Genomic DNA, 22,211 nt, shown 5'->3' with positions numbered 1-22,211 from the left:
AATAATGAGTGAGAGAAATACAATGGGTTCTCTGCTTGATTTTCGAAGTTTTGCAAAAACATTTCTTTGCAGATGCTGTTTGATGGAAAACATATGCATGGTTTGGAAAGTTGCGAAAGATGTCCACTGCTCACCACGTCAATGAAACGCACATACTTGAGGTGTGGGTGAGAACATCAAGAGTTTGACATTGCCCTGCAGTTATTTACAAAAAACAGTACGAAGCTCACTAAAGTATTTGGTATGGAAGGAGGTACAGTGACTGGCGTCATATTTGTCGTGCTAATTTAAAGTAAAATCAATGGGTCTTATTCATGCTGGAAGTGTTCTTTACCATTAAGTGTTTTTTTTTAAACCTGGTGTCTTGCGACTGCTACTTTGTTTGATCTTTGAGCCTTGGAAAGAGTGAAGATAGCTCATGCAAGTGGTTTTAATTACAAACAGCCTAAATCTATAAGCATCAAGTGCAGAAGAAAGAAAGCAAGAAACCCGTTGCCACATTCGGAGCATTACCTACTGGAGAGCTGTTTCACTTTAGCAATAAAGGGTTTACTGGATATTTGGAAACTGAATTGATTGAATAAATTACAAATGCCGCTGTCCAATGTAACCATATTAACATTATTAGACCAAAGTAAAATCAGATTATAGTGTTTCTTTAGAGGTGTCTTACAGTCTGTCATTTCCTATATTTTTAAAATTCTGCTCCATAACCAGCATTAAAGGCTGCACAGTTCTTGATGGCAAAAATGTGCCTGTTTTGAAATCTGCAAAGAGCATTCAATATTTCGGTAGGTTACAAACACAGCTCTTGGGGTAAGGTGCAGTTGTTTAGAATGACAAATCACTGGGCAGCAGTTACTAGATGACACAATAGGAAGACTGTTTATTTTACCTTATGTAAATGTAGTGTTGCTTTTAATTCTGACATGCCTATCTAGTGTCTTTGAAATATATCCAACTATATTTATATTTGTGGAGTTTTTCTACTTTTCCAAGCATCTGGAGATCTTTAGGCAGGATAGAGGGTGAAGTGGGGGGCTGTTGATAGTGAGTGGATGTTATGATTTATATAGGAATTATAATTTGTGGAGTATTTAGTTATTTTGTAATGACTTTCACGATTATTCATTATTTTGTGTGTGTATGTATTATACTACAGTGCACACAAGGCATTGCTACAGTTTATCCAATAACAATTACTGTTGCTTCAGCTTAAGTCAAGCAGTATCATTTCAATTCAGTTTGTGTCAGGTGGTATATAACAATTATTTTATCCCGTGAGAATCTGGCTTTGTGCAGAGTTACAACTCTGCTTAGTTGGCCTCCTGTATTTCCAAATTACTTCGACTAGTAAGGTATTTCGCTTTTACGTGCTTTAGGAAGAATTTTTAGAAAAACGTTTCAGGGCAGGGATAACAGCGGTAAATAGCTCAAGCTTTGTTTCAGTTCACAACCTCATCCAAACTCAATAAATTACTCCCTTCTAAGTATATGTTGTCCTTTATGTCATTATCTTTAACCTCAAGACATGATCTCACTTGAACAGAAAGCCCTCTTATTGTTAAGGGCTATAACTGAATTGAATTTGAGTGTCTGCTCTAATCCTCAGATGACATGAGTTTACTGTGTGGAACTGTTCTCAATTTCTACAGTTATTTTGTGCCAACCTCATGAGCCCCTGGGCTATGGGGTTACTGGCTGATACACTAATCTCAGTGAATTGTCTTTTGGGGTCGTGGGTCAAGTGTGACTTTTTTTTTGGCAAGGTCTGTCCACCTGGGGAAACTCCGTTTTGCTGCTGTTTCATGCCATATATGAGTGTTATTGTCACCCAATGTCTGTTAAGACCAATTCTCCAACACAACTTGACTTTGCTCAGTTGGTGGCGTACTCGTTACTGAGTCTCACACCAGGAGTTTGAGCTCATTTATCTCAGCTGACACTCTGTTGCATTGGTGGAGGTGGTGCCCTTCAGATAAGGTGTTGAATGAATTCCCTGTCCATTTATTGTGGTTTTTGAAGTCCTTTGGCACTATTTGAAGAACAGGAAGTTGTCCTGGTGTTTTGGCAAATATATGTCCTTCAACCAATAGCACCAAAAACATTTGCAGACGTATCACAGTACAGTTCAAAGTACTTCATTATGCATGAAGCACTTTTGCAAGTTTCCGAGAGATCTGATGAGATACTATATAAGGGAAAGTCTGTCTTTCGTTCCACCCTCTTTTTAACTCTTTAAACATCTCAAAAAAAATTACAACCACGGTCTAATTCTGTTAATTCAAAATTGTATTTTGCTCAGGAAAAGTCTGCATTATCTACTAGTCAAATTAAGCAATTTCAAGAAAAGAGGATAGGTGTATTTGGTCAATTTTAGTTTGAATTAAGCAACTTCAAATTAAGAGGAGTAAACTGCACTTCACTGTGACCAGGAGACAAAGTTGAGTTTAGATCATTAAGTTCAGTATCAACCAAAATTAGAGTTTAAATCTTTTTCAGTACATTCAAATTCAGAATCTTTATTTGGTGTCATTTTTCACAGAATTTGAAGATATACAAGTGACTGTGTAATCAACTTATATGACAGTTACAAAAGAGTTTTGTTATTTCCACAGTGGAAAAGCAAAGTTTATAGCATGGTTTGGTCTTTAGACTAACACCTGCTAGATACATTTTTGTTCCCCAGAAAGTAACTCATTCTCGTACGTGGACATGTAACTGCGAAACTAATTGAAATGACCTGAGATGGAATAATGGTCGTGCGAGTCCTTCCAGCCCAGTGTGTTGTATAGCATACTTCCTCCAACCATGGCAACACATGGAACAATTGCTAGCCGCGTCACTGAAGTTATTCTGCTCTGTCGCACGCGGTTCCCTACCGCACAATGATAACCCCAATCTTAAAAATACAGCAACTTAATAGAAATAGCCATGTCCCACAACTGAATAATTATGAACTCATACATGTGGAAATATGATTTATATTTCCATAATCCTGTAACCATACCTGTCTTGTAAGACAAATTATGTCATTATTTGCTAAGCAACAGAAAATGACCTACTGTGTGACACTGTCAAATAACAACAATGAGTTCTGATGAAAGGGTTTACCATAATATGCTCCCCTTTCTGCTTTGTTCCTTGTGATAATTTATGAAAGGATCCATGCTGCGCAGAACTATAGAAGTGACCATCTGGATGCTTTTGATCATTTGAATTTTTAATGCAATATATTCCCCCAGTAACCCTTTTGAGAGCTGTAGCAGCATATATTCACAATAATATAGACATTTTTTCCTCTGAGAATACTATGAATTTAGTAACTATCGGTAGCTTCATCCACGTCTCAAATTTTACATCATATACTATATGTTCAGAAATTTGTGAATAATATTCAGGTTAGTCAACCAGGATTCAGTAGAACAATTGTATGTAAGTTCTGTTGTGATGGCTGAAGGGAACCCATCTCTCGTCTGAGTGATCTTACGACAACTTCTACAGAATTCGACTATCGCAGATTTATTGGATGTGTCAGTAATGCCGATGTCACATTTTAGGATTTCTGACTATGCTGCCACGGAGGACCTTGGTGTAATATATTTTAAAATGCTAGTATTGCATTAGGCTTAGCTCTCAAGGGGTTAAATTCACAAGCAAGCAAGGCTGGGAGAGGTTAGATGAAGATTCAGACGGGATGTCTGAACCAGGGTGCTGGAGACATTGAAAGATAGTTTAACATTCCAATGATGGTTAACACACTGCTTACAGAAGTGCCTGATGCCAATGAACCTGAGAAGAAATCTACAGCAGAACCAAATATATATATATATATATATATATATGCGTGCATAAGACGAGAAATTTTAGGATGCTGGGGTTGGAAGTGGGGGGTTGTCTTGTACATGAGTCACTGTGATGGATGGCATTGTAGCTAACTCTGGGGATCGCATTCACTTGCTCTCCTGGCTATTCTGGGTTCCACAAAGCCACTTGCTGTTCTCCGGCGCCTGGTCCCCCAGTCTTCCACTGCCTGGTGACCGTGGGTGGAACATTCAGTGTACACTAAAATCATATTTACAGTTCTCTGGGAACCGCAGTGATTACGGATCTTATATGTGGGTCATAGATACTTTTTCATATGTTTTAGCTGGAAAGTAGGGCGTTACTTTATACTTCTGCCCTTATGTTCTTCAGGCCTAACAACTATACATCTAGAGTAACATCATAGTTGAACGAGAACATTTTTTCCTAGTTTAAATTTCTAACAAACATGCAATTGTTCTAAAATATAGATTTGTACTTTTTATTGTGTTCAAGGGACATTGGTCACCAGCAGTACCATGGGGAGGGGAGGTGGTGGGGAGGGAGGGGGGCAGTGAGATACTTTGTAAGTTGCTTTATTTAAAAAAAAAAATTTGGAAAAAAAATTGTTTAGAAGGGATGAAAATGTGTAAAACACTTTTTGTACAAAGTTCATTTCCAGCTTCTTTGAGAATCTCAAAATTTTGTATGACCGGAGCAGTGCCAAGTTGCATCTGTTGGCTGACTCCAAACAATGTAGTATTATTGCTCGGGACAGTAGCTGATGTGCCAGAACTATGGTGTTTTTTAGTGTCTCATGCTGCACTGTGTCACTGTGCCAAATGGGCAGAAAACGAATGCGTGGAACTAATTGAGAAGAAATGCCCTTTAATGAGGGGGTAAGCAGTAGAGATTCCGATTGCTACCTGTTGGTTTGTGGCATTTATCTAGGGACATCTAGTGCTGCTTATATTGTTTTTTTAAAAAAATCAAACGTTGCAAAGCTATTCTGATTTCATATCAAGTTTTATTGCTATATTTTAAGTTGTAGTATGGGAGCAATTGGAGGGTTGCCAGACTCTGAATTAGACTGTGTAAGATAAATGTTTAGTAAAAATCTAGTAGCAGGATATAGTTTAATTTAGAATTGATCTTAATACCTGGCTCATAGAGAAACAAGTGAAAAGAAACATAGTCTCTTCATCCTGCTCCCTCCCCCCATTCTTTAATTCTTATGCTTTAGATTCCCAAGCTTCAGATAGTGAAAATAACGGACATATAATAACCTAAACATGCAAGCCAAGAGGAAGTTAAATTATGTTATATTTAAAAAGGAGGAAGTTAATGTACACTAAGCTGACACTAGTGAATAATTTGTCTGTGATTCAGTAGCAGGGATGCTGTGGAATGTCCCTTGTAAGAATGTCATCAGTCTGATGTAACCTATAACAGAGTTAAAGCTTCAGAATTGTTTTTCCTGGTGGATGTTACCAAAAGAATGTAGCTTTTTGAAGTTGAAAAGCAGTAGAGCGACCTCCGAGTTTCATCCTTAGTTACGACTGACCCCGCGGGGTCCAACTGCCTCTCGGATCATCCTCAAGATTCATGTTTTAATTCCTCCCCCTCTCCCCCCCCCCCCCCCCCCCCCCAAGTGAGATGGCCCATGATTTATTAAAAGCTGTGTATTACTCCCTTCTTTCTTTTGCTCAAAACAAATCAATCAACAGTATTTAGAGCCGGGTAACTTGAAGAGGGACCAGCAAGTAGACAGTCTAGTGATACCTTATGTTGAGTTTAATAGAAGATAAATGCAAAGCAGTGCAATAAATCCATATGCCTGGATGCTAAAGAAAGGGTCCTCGGGCCAGATGTGAACAGCCAACACAGTATTTGATCATGTCTGCTCAGTGTCTCTGAGTTACATCATCTGTAAAGTAATATTGATAGAAGTTGCAATCTAAAATCATCAGGCTAGTTTGGATGCGGTGGTATTTGTCTGGAAATGCCTGAAATTATTAAGCAACGTGTGCAGTATTTTGGAATGCAGACGCACATTGCCATGATGTGGTGGCGTTTGGGATCGTGCTTCAATCTCTGCACGTTGCTGAGCTCCAGATCTCAGCCATGTTGCTGCAGGATGATATGGAATGGAGGCTGTAAACCTCCCCACAGAGAGAGGGTCATCAGCTGGCTGCTCTTAACAAATAATACTTGCATTTATCTAGCGCCTTATCGCATCGAAATGCCTCAGTGATTTGTGCAGTAAATACTAGACAACACTGACTTCAGTAAGCAAACCTTGCAGCTGTTCTGCAGCAGTAACATCTCACAAACAGCTGTGAGGTGAATTACCAGTTGATTTTTTTCTTTGGGAGATATTTGTTGAGGGAAGAATGTGTTAATTCGACTCCACACTTGCATAGTTCCACCATTTTGAATACGAAGACTTATTGTAGAGAATGCTGGTCTACATACTTGATTTGAATTTGTGACCATTCCAGAGTTTCAAGCACGCAATCTAGGCTGGCAATTCAGTGTAGCAGTGAGGGAGTGCTGCATTGTCGGAAGTACTGTCCTTTAGATGAGATGTTAAACCGAGGCCCTGTCTGATCAGATGGATCGAAAACATCTTGTGGCAGAATTTGAAAAAGAGCAGGGATTTCGCCCAGTGTCTTGCCCAACATCATCAAAAATTTATTATTTCGTCATTAATTTGCTGTTTGTGGGACCTTATGTACAAATCGGTTGCCAGGTTTGCCTACATAACGGTTACTGCATTTTCAAAAGCAAAATACTGCGGATGCTGGATTATTTCAAAGTTACTGCACTTTGTTGGTTGTTAAGCACTTTAGCACTTCAGCACTCCTGATGAGATGCTATTTAGATGCAAGTTCCTTTTTCTTTCCTGAGTTATGTAAAATTTGAATGATTTTTGTCCTTGCACCCTGTATTTTTCTATGTTCAATTTTGGCTTTGTTTGCATGACAACAGCTCAGCATCTGTGGACAGTGTTAGCAGTGATCTAAAAGTGTTACTGGCAGATTTTGGTAATGAAAGAGAAAGTCTGTTCAGTATTTGATTCTGCTGCTTCATGGCTGATGCATTGGACTGTTGGGTTTTAGCTAACATGAGTGAGAACATAATGACAGCCATGTGTAGAGATTCATCACTATTCTTTGTTCTTTTTGCTTCAGGCAAACTTGTTTCCTGCAGCCCTTGTCCACTTTGGCTCTGAAGTCAGAATGGGTGAGTAACATAATCCTGCTTATTTTTATTTGCTCAAGTTAGTATTTCAGTGATCTTGTTTTTTTTTAAGTCTTTGCTGTCCCCACACATGACACATAATTTCTTCTGGACTCTGACTACAATTGTTCTTCCACCTGTAACCTTTTCTGGTGTCAGTAAAACAACTATATATAAGATAATGTATTATCCTGTGTTTATCTGTTCTCCCCGTGCTACTGCCCCCCCCCCCCCCCCACCCAGTTTCAACTAATTGATGTTCGGCTCGAATTAACAGAAACGTATGAAATAAGATCCATTGCATTCAAGCAGGTTCACTTCAAGAACAGTTGATTGACCTGCAAAAGTCAATATGAACGTTCAAGCTCGTTAAATGAAATTATAAGTCCACAGCTCTTTTAACATCACTTTGACAGCTTTCTAAGGGATTCTCATCTTTTGCTGCTTTTATACCATGCGGGACCATTGCTAGCACTGCCAGTTGCAATCCAAAGGTAATCTTGGCAGATTCACTGAGGCCGGCTTCCAGGAAGGTCCAGTTTAAAAGATTCGGCTGCCAGCGTTAGCGACTCCAAGCACGTTTACTTTCAGGTTTGCAGCTGGCTGTGCAAGACTGGGAAGCGGAGGTGCTAGCACTGGTGTCACGTATGTAAAAGCAGCTTCTGATACATTGTAAACTTTTGCCTGGGTTGTATTAAATGAGCCCTAAGGTTCGAAAGTACACCTCTGCCTGTATCTTGTAATTATATCCCTTCTACCTGGTGGAGTATAACAAGCCTATAAACCAAAGAGTCTGTTAAAGCCTTATTATGCACTCCCAGACATTTTTATACACATAATTAAGTTAAATTATTCCGTTATGGAGGTTTCTTGTTGTAGATTCATCCTTGGAGTTCCTGTCTTCCAGAACGGCTGTAAAACACTTCCCACCACGTGATGTCATCTTAAAGCAACAACAAAAAAATTATTTGAGCAGTGGCTTATTGTCTGTGAGTAAAGTGACAAAAGTCAAGTATTAGGATCCCCTGAAACACAGGAGAGAGGCAACTCAATAGAAGCTTAAGTACCAGCATAACAATGTTTATATCAAGTAGAAAGTAATTTCAGCTGCTGTCAACCACAGTCAGAGTAAGTTTCAAAAAAATAGCTGCAAACTTCCATTTTCAGCTAGCCTTGCCTGCCACCTGCTTAGATTGAAGTGGCTAATGAATGCAGCATGTTCAGGAATGGGTCTATAATGAACATAATTAGTGATGATCATTCATAATGGCAGATCTCGCGGCGAACTACGTTAATTGGACCTTTTAGCTCACCAATGACATCACCCTATATTTGCACCGCAAATTACTGGAACGTCGCTAGGATAACGATGCAGCCATGTTCATGTCGAGTAAGGGGCCGAATGAACGTCATGCCCAATGGCTTATTTCCTTAGCCAATTAAAGAAAAGGATCGAGAAAGAAACCGAGCGAACAAGGGAGAATGAAATAGGCTGGATTAGAGTCAAATTAGAGACGGAAAGAGAAATAAAGAGAGTGGATTGAGAGAGAGAGAGAGAAGATACAAAGGAAAAGTAAGAAAAAAATTCAAAAAGAAGCAGGCATTGTAACCTAGTTGTGTTCAAGAATTGTTGTATTGGTCCTTGAGAAGTTAGAGTGAATGGCAGGGTAGGTGTGTGAAATATACAAACATTCTTGACCCATGGATGAATCGAACCAGCCATTCCATCCATCACAATCAAACAGTGGAACACCCAGTGGGTACGTCATTGCACTGCTTTCATAGGAACATAGGAATTGCTGGACGGAAGAAGACCAAGGTCCATCTAATTCGCCTTCTACCATCCTGGTAGTCGAGTGATACAACGACAATGGAGTTGTTTACGAATCATAGCAATCAATTAGTCTATAACAGACCCAGAAATGACACGAAGAAAACCCCAGTAGTGGAGAGCTTTGGAAACCTTAGGTCAAAGTCACCTTTTCCCTCCCAAGCATGTTACACTTAACACGTCATGTCTCAAATTACTCATATACTGTATCCCGAAGTGTTATTTTCTGAAAGAAATCCATATAATTTGCATTTGTGTCGAAACAGCTTTGCATCCTGAAAATTATTGCCTTCTGACGCTTAACAGGAGTGTGGATAACGACTTGCACAAAAATATCGCAAGACAGATAAAAAGAATAAGAAACCTCTGGGAACAACTCACTACCCATTAGAGCGAGATTCCACAGCTTTCTTGGTATCTTTATGGGCCTCCAAGTTTGAGCGTCATGTCAGGACCATAAATCACATCAATAACAGGGTCCTCTCTAGCCCTAAATGGCTGCAGTGAGAATAATTCGTATTAACGTCAAGGACAAGGGCAGCAGGCACATGGGAACAGCACCATCTACACGTTCCCCTCCAAGTCACACACCATCCCGACTTGGAAATATATCGCCGTTCCTTCATCGTCGCTGGGTCAAAATCCTGGAACTCCCTTCCTAACAGCACTGTGGGAGAACCTTCACCACACGGACTGCAGCGGTTCAAGAAGGCGGCTCACCACCACTTTCTCGAGGGCAATTAGGGATGGGCAATAAATGCTGGCCTCGCCAGCGACGCCCACATCCCATGAATGAATAAAAAATATATATCCAGCAATTTCACGCTCGCCATTAAGATCAATGGGGAGCTTTGGCGAGGCTAACGGCGGAGTGGCGCAAATTGTCCAGCAATTTGGGGAGAATCGGAACTGATGGCGTATCTCTTACTCTGCAAATTGCTGGATTTTTTTGCGAATTAATAATAGCGAGCGTCGTTAGTGCATCATTATAATCCCAGCAATTTTTGGCCCAATGAGTATTATCTCATGGGCTAATAAATTTGCACTGGACCAGGAGTTAATGAAGTCAACTGGCGGAAAAAGGGTGTTTTACTGAGAACTATTCTGTCAGAACTCTGATATGTACAATATTACAATTTCCTAGTTTTTCACGTAGCATAAATGAAAGAATAGAGAAACTAAATGCCAACAAATCTGATGACACAGTTGTGATGTTTCTTGTATTCACCACAAGTAAAAATAATGTAAAAACTAGTGATAAAAATAGGGAAAAATAGTGTAGTTTGTTTCCAGATGTCTACTTTCTTTAGAAAAAAAAGCCCTTTGGACCGGAGTGCCATTATATTTTCAAGGCTATGCCATTTTTTCCCCGTGAGTGCCGACTCAACCCATCTGCCACATTATACAAAAAAAAAGTTTTATTTTTTCCGCTACCCCAGTGGCCCAAAGTGTGCCAGACAAAGCAGAAGGCCACATGTTTGCTTCCTGATCTGTGCTGCGTTAGCTGATCTTTGCCAAAAGGCAGTACTTGAGGTGCTACATTTGGCTTTGGCACCCCAGACCAGGAAGTACAAAAGTCAGTCAAGGTTCCCACTGCTGATTGCTCTCCAATAAGTTGTACTGGGAAGTGTGCAAGTGCAGACTTCAGTAGAATGGAATTCCAGTCCTCGGTAATTATAGTGTAATAGTTGGCATGAGTGTGAAGCACTATTTCCCGCTTAAAACTCAGACTTTTTTGGTCAAAAAATCAAGGCTGGAATTTCATTTATCCTTGCCAGCTGAAGAAAGGATCAGGCACAGCTGTGACACAGTTCACTGTTGAACAGACTATTCAAGAACCCAGTGTTGGTAAAGGCCAGGTGGACAAGGTACCAAAAGGCTTACCAGCAAAGGGGAGAAAAGTGGAGGGGGATTGTTACTTGTCTAAGGTGGAGGAGGAGAGAAAACACCATTCCCAGCTGGGAGGGAGCACCTTTGTCTTCCTCCAACTATTTGTTCATGCAACTGTATGAGATATTTGCAGGTGCAGTCCAATCACTTGCTGTGTGAAATGCCAGGCGTCAGCTCTGCATGTTACTACAATAGTTGGCTGATATCAGGGCCTTACAATTTGGGGGATTGCAGGCATAAGCCCAGATCACAATTAAAGCAGCATAAGCCCAGATCATAATTAAAGCAAATGATATGTCACAGCAACTGAATTGTGGGACAATTGAGGAGGAAGATTCAGAATTCATATGGGCAAGTGCTGTTAAATAAATTGAAAACTTTTGCTTGTAACACCAATTCCTTGCAACTCCCCAGAGGAATGAATTGTCAGACTGACTGAGTTTATGAGACAGAAGTGCTGAAATTTGCTGGGCTTAAATTTTATTGGCCAGCCCTCCGTTTTGGAAATGGCTTTGGTGGGAATTGAACACCGTACTTCAAAAGCGCTTTCAGGCTGTGCACAGGCTAAAGATAAGTGGAAATCGAGTGAGAAAATGGTATTTTGCATGGCTGTGGGATTTTTTTTTTAATGTTGCGCTGGTGGGAAAGAAACTGCCCTAAATGTGGTGAATCCTAAAAATGGAAGATGTGTCAGGGGATGGCATGCTGTGACAAATCATTTGCCATTCTGAAGGTGCATTGCTGTACACCTTGTCACCCCTCGGGCATTATTACATTTTTATATTGAACGATGATTTGTAATTTAAACGAACAAAATGGATGCATAAGATGCCTGAGCTCCTGCATGCTGTGCTACAGGATGGTAGGGCACAGGTTTGCATCCTTCATGTACCGAGTTCCCGGTCTCAGCCATCTGCCCACTGGGAGGTGGCAACAGAAGTCTGGGGGCTTCCCCACAGTGGAGAAAATCAGAAGGAGAAACCCCAGCAGCTGTTGTGCAGCACCTTGCCGATGATTTCCGGGGTGGCATTAGCAGAGACCAGAATGGAGATTGTCCACCCCCTTGGCCAGAGATGGTGCGTGAGACAGCGACACCGAAGAAGGAGGAAGAGCAGAAAATAGCTTAAACCAGGGAGTATCACCCTCACAAAAATAGATCGCAGTAATCCAGTGCCTGGTTAAGCTTTTCTCACCTGTATTTTCTCAAAATCCCCAATTGAGTTGCGAACTTGTTCTAATGTTGCCATTCAGTATTTAATGCATAATGTATTGTATAAATTACTGAAATTGTAAAATCTCACACATGCATTCTAATTATCATTTTTATCATCAATTTTATTTATTGAATGAATGTAGTCTCCCTACATTACAACAGTGACTACAATTCAAGAGACAGTCATTTGCTGTGAAGTGCATTTGATTGTCCTGAGGTTGAAAGGTTCTTTCTTTTCTTTATAGACAGTTTCAAGTGAAATGTCACAAATTGGAGAAAGCCGGAAAGCAGGATTAAAAACCTCTGTCTGCATGCAATTCCTGTCTACTTTTTACATTATAAATTCCTATGTTTATGATGGAAACTGTCTGTAAATTAGGTGCGAACCTTGGCGAAGTGACAGTCCCGCCTCTAAGTGAGAAAGTTGTGAATTCAAAGCCAAATCCAGAGACTCGCACAGAGATGCTCAGTTTGGGTTCCGCCAGGACCACTCGGCTCCAGATCTCATTACAGCCTTGGTCCAAACATGGACAAAAGAGCTGAATTCCAGAGGTGAGGTGAGAGTGACTGCCCTTGACATCAAGGCAGCATTTGACCGAGTGTGGCACCAAGGAGCCCTAGTAAAATTGAAGTCAATGGGAATCAGGGGGAAAACTCTCCAGTGGCTGGAGTCATACCTAGCACAAAGGAAGATGGTAGTGGTTGTTGGAGGCCAATCATCTCAGCCCCAGGGCATTGCTGCAGGAGTTCCTCAGGGCAGTGTCCTAGGCCCAACCATCTTCAGCTGCTTCATCAATGACCTTCCCTCCATCATAAGGTCAGAAATGGGGATGTTCGCTGATGACTGCACAGTGTTCAGTTCCATTCGCAACCCCTCAGATAATGAAGCAGTCCGAGCCCGCATGCAGCAAGACCTGGACAACATCCAGGCTTGGGCTCATAAGTGGCAAGTAACATTCGCGCCAGATAAGTGCCAGGCAATGACCATCTCCAACAAGAGAGAGTCTAACCACCTCCCCTTGACATTCAACGGCATTACCATCGCCGAATCCCCCACCATCAACATCCTGGGGGTCACCATTGACCAGAAACTTAACTGGACCAGCCATATAAATACTGTGGCTACGAGAGCAGGTCAGAGGCTGGGTATTCTGCGGCGAGTGACTCACCTCCTGACTCCCCAAAGCCTTTCCACCATCTACAAGGCACAAGTCAGGAGTGTGATGGAATACTCTCCACTTGTCTGGATGAGTGCAGCCCCAACAACACTCAAGAAGCTCGACACCAAGATAAAGCAGCCCACTTGATTGGCACCCCATCCACCACCCTAAACATTCACTCCCTTCACCACCGGTGCACTGTGGCTGCAGTGTGCACCATCCACAGGATGCACTGCAGCAACTCGCCAAGGCTTCTTCGACAGCACCTCCCAAACCCGCGACCTCTACCACCTAGAAGGACAAGAGCAGCAGGCGCATGGGAACAACACGACCTGCACGTTCCCCTCCAAGTCACACACCATCCCGACTTGGAAATATATCGCCGTTCCTTCATTGTCGCTGGGTCAAAATCCTGGAACTCCCTTCCTAACAGCACTGCGGGAGAACCGTCACCACACGGACTGCAGCGGTTCAAGAAGGCGGCTCACCACCACCTTCTCGAGGGCAATTAGGGATGGGCAATAAATGCCGGCCTCGCCAGCGACGACCACATCCCGTGAACAAATAAAAAAAAATCTGAGCTGACACTTCAGTACTGAGGGAGTGCTGCACTGTTGGAGATGCCATGTTTTGGATGAGATGTTAAACCAGGGCTCTGTCTGCGCACTCCATGGTTGTAAAAGATCCCGTGGTATTATTCGAAGAGCAGGAGTTCCCCTGATGTCCTGGGCAATACTTATCCCCCAACCAAAACTACCAAGAACCAATTGTCTGGTCATTATCTCATTGCTGTTTGTGGGACTTTACTGTGTTCAAATTGACTGCTGCATTTCCCTACACTTCAAAATACTAATAAATAAATATATACTAAATATAACTGTTCAATAATAAGTCCATTTACAATGGCTGCATCCATTTCTGATCACAAGCCATTTTGCTAAAATGTTCAGATTGTTTAATGTTTTCTGTTACTTCTTTGTCACTTAGATTGCTACATATGTGAAGAGTTCTTGAAGTCACCGACCTCTATTTCCCAGGCAGACCTCACTGTAGCCAGGTTTGTAGCTTCAGCACAGCCATATTTGGTCTTAGACTTGTATATTAACCCATAGGTAACTGTGGAAATATTTGCAACAGTGTACTTTTTAAAAATAAGATTATAGTGGTTTGCATTGTTCAGTGAATGTTCTGTCATGTTGTATAGTTCACTAATTAGACTTTAGTAATACACTTCATAATATCACAAGGTAAGGTGAGTTAGTTTGCTAACGTGCAGTTCTAGAGAATGGTTGGACTAATGGTTGAGCCAGAGACTAACCATAGTGAGCTCATGATCTAAATGTGCACTTGCATGCATTTTTTTTCTCTCGCACATTCTCTTGCTCTCACACTCTCTCTCTAATGCTTGCACTCACTCTTGCCCCTCATTCTTTTTCCATTGTGCTCACTGGCTCTTTTTCTCACTCACTGGCTCTTTTTGTCGCTCGTTCTCCCCACCCACCCTCGTTCGCCACCACCCCCCCCCCCCCCCCCCCTCGCTCGCTCTTCCTAGTGGAGGAAGCAGTAAATCGCAACTCATACACCAATTATCGCCCATTTACAGAATGCCATGTTGTTGCTGTCTTCTAATTAGAGTAAGGAGCTGTGTGCGTTGTGCAGGAAGATTGTGAAGTGAATAATACATCATTTAAAAGTTGCCATGAAACCTGCACACAGTAGGTGAAGATCCTTATGGGAATAAAAGGTTTAAAGCTTAGTGGACAGTTTCTCTTAGTTACTATATTTTGCTAAATAAAAGGTGTGAAGTATCCTGGTGTGAATATCGATGACATCAAAAAGTGAGGAATTAATCTTTGAGGTAAAATGGATTCGCTGGCAAACACTGAATGATGAAATGCCACGTGTTTCCTTAGTAACAAATTGAGAGGTATGTTACAATATTGGTTACTAGATCTACCAGTGGGGAGTAGAACACCAAATCCTTTGTATTTTATTTTCTTTGCATACTCCAAAAAGTACTTTGTGAAGTATACAATTGGCAGATTGCATCCGCAGTGGGTATACTCAATGAGTCAGCCTCGCCCTAAATATTTCATCGACTGTCAAGTGACATGCCAGAACCTTGCAATCTCATTCCCACTAATTAGGAAATAGTGTTGGAACAATTGAACCAACAGAAATTTAAAATGAATGAATGTATCGTTGCTGCTAACACTATAGGCATAATAACTTCTTAATTATTCAGGTCCACACTAAACTGGTCATTTTGCTGTTAACATTTAAATGTGGTTTTGTTCTTTGTTTTACTAACTGGGCAGCTGCCACACACATTGCCTGGAATTTGTAACCCACACAAGTTGAAGTTGATCATGTGCAATGCTAATGCTTCATTGTTCAAGGTGTTGAATGCATATTTTTACAGGACACGTAGCTGAGTATTTTTATCCTAGTTTAAAGTGTCCAGGTATTCATTTGTTTCAGTGCAAGGCAAAACACAGTCCATGCTTTTCAGCCATTTGATTTTTCTAACAAAAAGTAGTCCTAACCGAAGATGCGTTTATCAACAGTTTGCCTTTTCGCAGTTGCTAACTGATAAAAATGAAAGGGATTAAAAAAAACTACATTTGAAATGACCCCCTTGTATGCTGTATGATTCTCTAACCGCTTGGCCCCAAGAACAACTGTTAGTGACTGTTGTGTCTGCAAACTTTACATACCTTCAACATTTCAAAGACTGGGAGAATTTCTAATGCAGATGATTTCTTTCCAAGGGACTGGCTGATCTAGAAAGCCCCCGCAGAATTGTATATATGCCTAGATAGTATTTGTGTATTGCTCTAATCCAGACAAAGATCTACCTCTTTTTTTTTAAAAACTGATGTTAATTCTTGAACTCAATCTCTTGGGCTATCTAAAGGTGGAAGAGAAACAGAAATTTTATGAGAAGCAGCACAGGGCTCTTGCTCCCATCACAGGCATCATCCTTTTTTAATTATGATGTGGAGATGCCGGTGATGGACTGGGGTTGACAATTGTAAACAATTTTACAACACCAAGTTATAGTCCAACGATTTTATTTGAAATCTACAAGCTTTCGGAGGCTTCCTCCTTCCTCCCTGACATTTACCTGAAGAAGGAGGAAGCCTCCGAAAGCTTGTATTTTTTAAATTAGATCTTGGCCTTGTAACCACTCCCTGTTACTATTATGTAAATTAGGTAAAGATAACTTGTATATCCATTTTTCCTGCCTAACCATAACCTCACAGTCTGCATAAACTTCTCACATTGTGCAGATTATTTTTTTTTGGTGTGGGCTGGGTTGGGGGGGGGTGGGGAGGAGGTTATAACTGCCTCCTCTCCTGTATAGTCAGCTCAAATCAACAAGAAGCTGGCTGTTTTCTTAATGAGAGAAAGGGAAAGAAATGTGTGGATTATACAAAATAATAGGGAATGAATTCCAGACATACAGCATGGGTCGCCATCATTGCTTTGGCGTTATGTATTTTCAGCACATGTGGCTGTGCTATTAATAATGCTGTTCCCAAAATAACTTGAAACTGCATGCACAGCTATAGTTTACCCCACTGTCCATTATTCTAGATTTTTATTACGGTTTACGGTCCCCTTGAGTGGTGTGGCGGGTGCAGAAGGCAGAGTAAGAGAAAGCAGGTTCTTAATTGCAGCCATCCTGTCTATAGGAGACATTGAGTGGAGGTTAAGCAATTTCCCACACACAGAAAAAAATGGAAAGGAGTTACCTTCGTGACTCTTCTAGCAATTGATCTCAGAGGTGCATTGCCAGAGGCCTGGAGCAGGCTATTCACTCAGTTGGGAATGGTGAAAGATGAGGAAAGACCCAAGGAAAAAGGAGAGGAGAGAGATTTGTTTTGCCCCTCAAAAAGAGAAATTATTTCTCCTTGTGTTTCTCTTTTAAATTCTACGCTCACCATTTTAACCAATTTATTGCCAGCGGCCATCAGCTGGGAATTAGGGTTCATAATAGATTATTTCTTCCAGAACTTTGCTGTATGTGCTACTCTGCTTCACAGCAGCAGGCTAATCTGCTGAAACCAGAGACAAGTGAGCTAGATTCTTGTCCCTTCTTTCTCGATAGAGCACTTAAATTGGCAGCTGTGAGTTAACAAAACCCACATTTACAACAAACCAGTTGGAGAATCAGCATCGTCTTAGGGCTAGTGTGTGGAAATCAGCTTCTTGCTGCTTTGTTATTGACACCCTTGGCAATTAAAGGTTTTTCATTGATCCGCCATGGATAACAACTGCATCAAAAACACCTTATAAATACGGGTGCATCAAAGGTTACTTTTGTTTCTTCACAGTACAAGACCACAGTAAGTATGTTGGCGCAAATCACACTGTGAGCAATTCTTAGTCCACTCAACAGGACCTCCTGCTTATATTTTTCAGGAAGTCTTTTAGCAGGGGAGCATCAAATACTGTCAACAGTCAGGTGACATGTGCATGTGGTGTCATGCCAGGTCAGATAGAGAAACCAGGGCAGCTGAAGAAACGGAGGCAAGCAGGAAGCAGTTTGTGATTAGCGTACTGGCTTTTGTCTGTTTGATTTAACCCCTGTAGCTTTGAGACTCTCTGATCAGCTAATTACCTCTGGGTCACAAAATCCCCTTTGTTCCTGGCGGTTGGGTTCTGATAGAACCCTGCATGGGTCTGAAAGGACTCTTAAGCTTGAAAGTGGTGTCCAAGTTGTGAGCATTTTCTAATGAATCGTTCTCCATCCTCTTCAGCTGTATTCCCAGACTTGCAAGCCCTTCAACTAGTTCATTGACTTCTGAAGCAGCACTTCAACCCCCTGCTAAGAGTGGGGAAGAGGATGAGGGGAGGAAAGAGTGTACAACAAATGCAGCAAGTTCCAAGATAGTTCAAACTGACCCAAGTAAAGTTCCCAAATGGCTCAAACTACCAGGTAAGCCGGGCTAGTTTTATTGTAATATTGTAAACTCAAAATCTCTTTTTTTTTAAATAATGCAAAAGCACAGAAAACATTTTAGAATAACTCACTTGCTGTGTGTGTGTCTCTCACTCATGATCTTGCTTTCACTCACACACAGTTATGAACTCTTCCACTCACCCACTCTTACACACACTTCACTTGATCTATTCATCTGTTATCTTCATTTTTTTGATAGTTTTCTTCCCTGCCCTTCTTCCCTACACCTACACACCTTTCACAGTCAGGGGAATGTGCAGGAGACCTGAATCCAGACATTTGCCAATGTTAGTTTATCGCTATCTGCTAGGAGCTATATGAGAATGGCCTTCAGTGACTATGATTTTCCATCCCTGCTTCTGGGAGACTGGCTTCCCAGTACCCACTTGCCTGTGGCCATCTGGTTGAGATCAGGAACTGAATGTGCATGATTCTGGTTCCTACCACTCCCATGGTACCCTGCTTTTTTAAAAAAAACCTAACCTATTGGGAATTGCCCATAAAATTAATTTTCTGCTTGCTTGTTAAATCTGTCTGAAGAATTGATGAATCCGTCAATTCCTCATTGATTACCAGTGTACTTCTACCAATAAACTGTGCTTAGTTTTAAAAGCTTGATTTTGCCATTTCTATTAAAATCAATAAATGGGTACTGTGAACAACTTGTAATTCAGTTGACCATCTCCTCCTCTTTGTAATGCCAAATAACTTCTTTTTTATTCATTCTCAGGATGTGGGCATTGCTGGCATTGATTGCCCATCCCTAGTTGCCCTGAGAAGCTGGTGGTGAGCCGCGTCCTGAACCATTTTATTGTAGTGGTTTGATACAACTGGCTAGGTGACCTCAGAGGGCAGTTAAGAGTCAACCACATTGGTGTGAGACTGGAATCATACATAGGCTAGACCGGCTAAGGAAGGCAGGTTTCCTTCCCTAAAGGATGTTAGTGAATCAGGTTGGGTTTATACGACAATCCGACGGTTCGTGGTCACTTTTCCAGATTTAAAAAAAAATTGAATTCAAATTTTTCAAGCTGCCATGGTGGGATTTGAACTCACGTTCTCTGATTTATTAGTCCAGGCCTCTGGATTACTAGTCCAGTAACATAACTGCTACACTACCATGCTCTACATTAAAGAATTTTATTGGAAACAGCATAGGTACTGCAGGATAACAGTTATTGTTACTCATCACTTCTGATCCATTTGAAATAAAGGCCATGTTTTAAAACAGTGTCAAATAATTTAGGTTGGGGATGGCAGCAGGCGATGGTGAAAGTAACAGTTGAGTTAATCTGAATAATTATAGGTCGAAGTACACTAGCAAACCAATGATGAATTGATCTGATTGTGTGAGATGAATGGTTTCTTCCTGGAGCAAAGCAGGATAGTGGTAAAATGTCACTTTTGAAGCTGTAGAACTTTGTTCTTTTGGAATCAGAAAAAGTTAAATTAGATCAATAGGGACTGGCACTAACCCATCTTGTAATTTTTTTTAAAATACATTTGGGATCCCTACCAAAATACACTGCTGTCTGATCTACCACAATTTCTGATATAAATCACGGTGTTTGGCTCCCTTATTAATGGCAAACTAATATAAACTGCATCTCATAACAGTCTAACAACTCCTAAAGTCTCCATTGGGTTTCCTCCATGTTGTGGAAACACCTTTATTTTAAACTCATGTGTTTGAGGAAACTATGGAAGTGAATGTTTGTACTTTATATTGGATTGGAGAATAAACTCAGGCTCCAGGTCTAATCTCTTCTAAACTTGAACAGTTGTGCAAAATGTTGAAGATTTGCAGTTTGAGGTTTGGAATAAAAGCTCCTCCACCTTTCTCATCAATTACAAATGAAACTTTGGCGATTTACCAGTCCTTCAGTTTCTGTTTAGCTGGAGGTGTTTTAGTTGTTCGGGTTTGATGGAAGACTGCTGGCTCATCCCAACTTTGACTATTTCAAAATATTTTACAAAGAGCTGTGTGCCATGGTAAAATGTTTAATCATAGAAGTCATAGAATCATAGAAGTTACAACATGGAAACAGGCCCTTCGGCCCAACATGTCCATGTCGCCCAGTTTATACCACTAAGCTAGTCCCAATTGCCTGCACTTGGCCCATATCCCTCTATACCCATCTTACCCATGTAACTGTCCAAATGCTTTTTAAAAGACAAAATTGTACCCGCCTCTACTACTGCCTCTGGCAGCTCGTTCCAGACACTCACCACCCTTTGAGTGAAAAAATTGCCCCTCTGGACCCTTTTGTATCTCTCCCCTCTCACCTTAAATCTATGCCCCCTCGTTATAGACTCCCCTACCTTTGGGAAAAGATTTTGACTATCGACCTTATCTATGCCCCTCATTATTTTATAGACTTCTATAAGATCACCCCTTAACCTCCTACTCTCCAGGGAAAAAAGTCCCAGTCTGTCTAACCTCTCCCTGTAAGTCAAACCATCAAGTCCCGGTAGCATCCTAGTAAATCTTTTCTGCACTCTTTCTAGTTTAATAATATCCTTTCTATAATAGGGTGACCAGAACTGTACACAGTACTCCAAGTGTGGCCTCACCAATGCCCTGTCCAACTTCAACAAGACATCCCAACTCCTGCATTCAATGTTCTGACCAATGAAACCAAGCATGCTGAATGCCTTCTTCACCACCCTATCCACCTGTGACTCCACTTTCAAGGAGCTATGAATCTGTACTCCCAGATCTCTTTGTTCTATAACTCTCCCCAACGCCCTACCATTAACGGAGTAGGTCCTGGCCCGATTCGATCTACCAAAATGCATCACCTCACATTTATCTAAAGTAAACTCCATCTGCCATTCATCGGCCCACTGGCCCAATTGATCAAGATCCCGTTGCAATCCCAGATAACCTTCTTCACTGTCCACAATGCCACCAATCTTGGTGTCATCTGCAAACTTACTAACCATGCCTCCTAAATTCTCATCCAAATCATTAATATAAATAATAAATAACAGCGGACCCAGCACCGATCCCTGAGGCACACCGCTGGACACAGGCATCCAGTTTGAAAAACAACCCTCCACAACCATCCTCTGTCTTCTGTCGTCAAGCCAATTTTGTATCCAATTGGCTACCTCACCTTGGATCCCATGAGATTTAACCTTATGTAACAACCTACCATGCGGTACCTTGTCAAATGCTTTGCTGAAGTCCATGTAGACCACGTCTACTGCACAGCCCTCATCTATCTTCTTGGTTACCCCTTCAAAAAACTTAATATCTGAAACCTTTTCTACAAATCCAAGCCCTGCCAGAGACCAACACACCTGTTTTATATAAAACACTGTCTGGTTTTGCCTATGATGCTCGTGAGAGGTGCTCATTCCCAGGTTATAACTGGCATTAGTCACATGCACGTTTATTGAAGTTTTGGCAGGTGCTTATTGCAGTCTGAATTAGCTGATTTTTGATCTGTTCAGATCTTTATGAATTTACCCAGTTATGACAAACTTAAATGCCAAATACTGCTGACCATTGCCAATAGAGGCATCTTTGGCATGTTTTCCTTTGTTTGCTTAATGGTTTTGCATGTAATTACACTAGAAGAACAAACCACATGATGCCATAGGCACGTACAGTAAAACCATTGTGGATCCATTTGACTGGCCTCAAAGATTTAAAAAATATATATCCAATTTTTTGCCAAAAGACTGTCCAGTTCCCTCTTGAATTTGCTGGTATATTTCCACCTCTACTGCCTCCCCGGGCAGTCTGCTTCATACATTCACCACTCTCTTTGTAAAGCAGTTAAATCTAAAACGTCTGTTCACCTTCCCTTTACTGACTCCATTGCCCCTGGTTACATTGTGGTTATGTCAAACAATGTATTATGAATCAGTTTAGCTATGCCCCTTAGAAGCTCACATTTTGATCAGCTCTCCCTTGAAGCCGCCTTTCCTCCGGTGTTAAAATTCCCAGTTTCCATAATCTCTTCTGACCCTTGAATGAGGCTGAATTAGAGCGTCAGATTCTGACACCAGAGTTCCACTTTGGATTTGCAGTCACTCAGCTGTGTTCATCTCTGCAAATCTGAGCCGTGGAGGAATCAGCAGTTCCACATA

At 41.2% G+C, this 22,211-nt stretch overlaps 1 protein-coding gene across 1 annotated transcript in view; it reads left to right on the top strand.

The window, feature by feature from the left end:
• aspscr1 (ASPSCR1 tether for SLC2A4, UBX domain containing) overlaps positions 1–22,211 on the top strand; it is a 192,347-nt gene that overhangs the window by 165,934 nt on the left and 4,202 nt on the right. Inside the window, exons 14-16 of the mRNA XM_068003962.1 lie at positions 6,999–7,050; positions 14,129–14,198; positions 17,908–18,086. Of these exons, the coding sequence (XP_067860063.1) occupies positions 6,999–7,050; positions 14,129–14,198; positions 17,908–18,086 (301 nt within the window). The remainder of the gene's footprint in view (positions 1–6,998; positions 7,051–14,128; positions 14,199–17,907; positions 18,087–22,211) is intronic.

Source organism: Heptranchias perlo, chromosome 23 (assembly GCF_035084215.1).
Source record: "Heptranchias perlo isolate sHepPer1 chromosome 23, sHepPer1.hap1, whole genome shotgun sequence".
Lineage (NCBI taxonomy): Eukaryota > Metazoa > Chordata > Chondrichthyes > Hexanchiformes > Hexanchidae > Heptranchias > Heptranchias perlo.
This window is presented reverse-complemented; position numbering and strand designations above follow the sequence as displayed.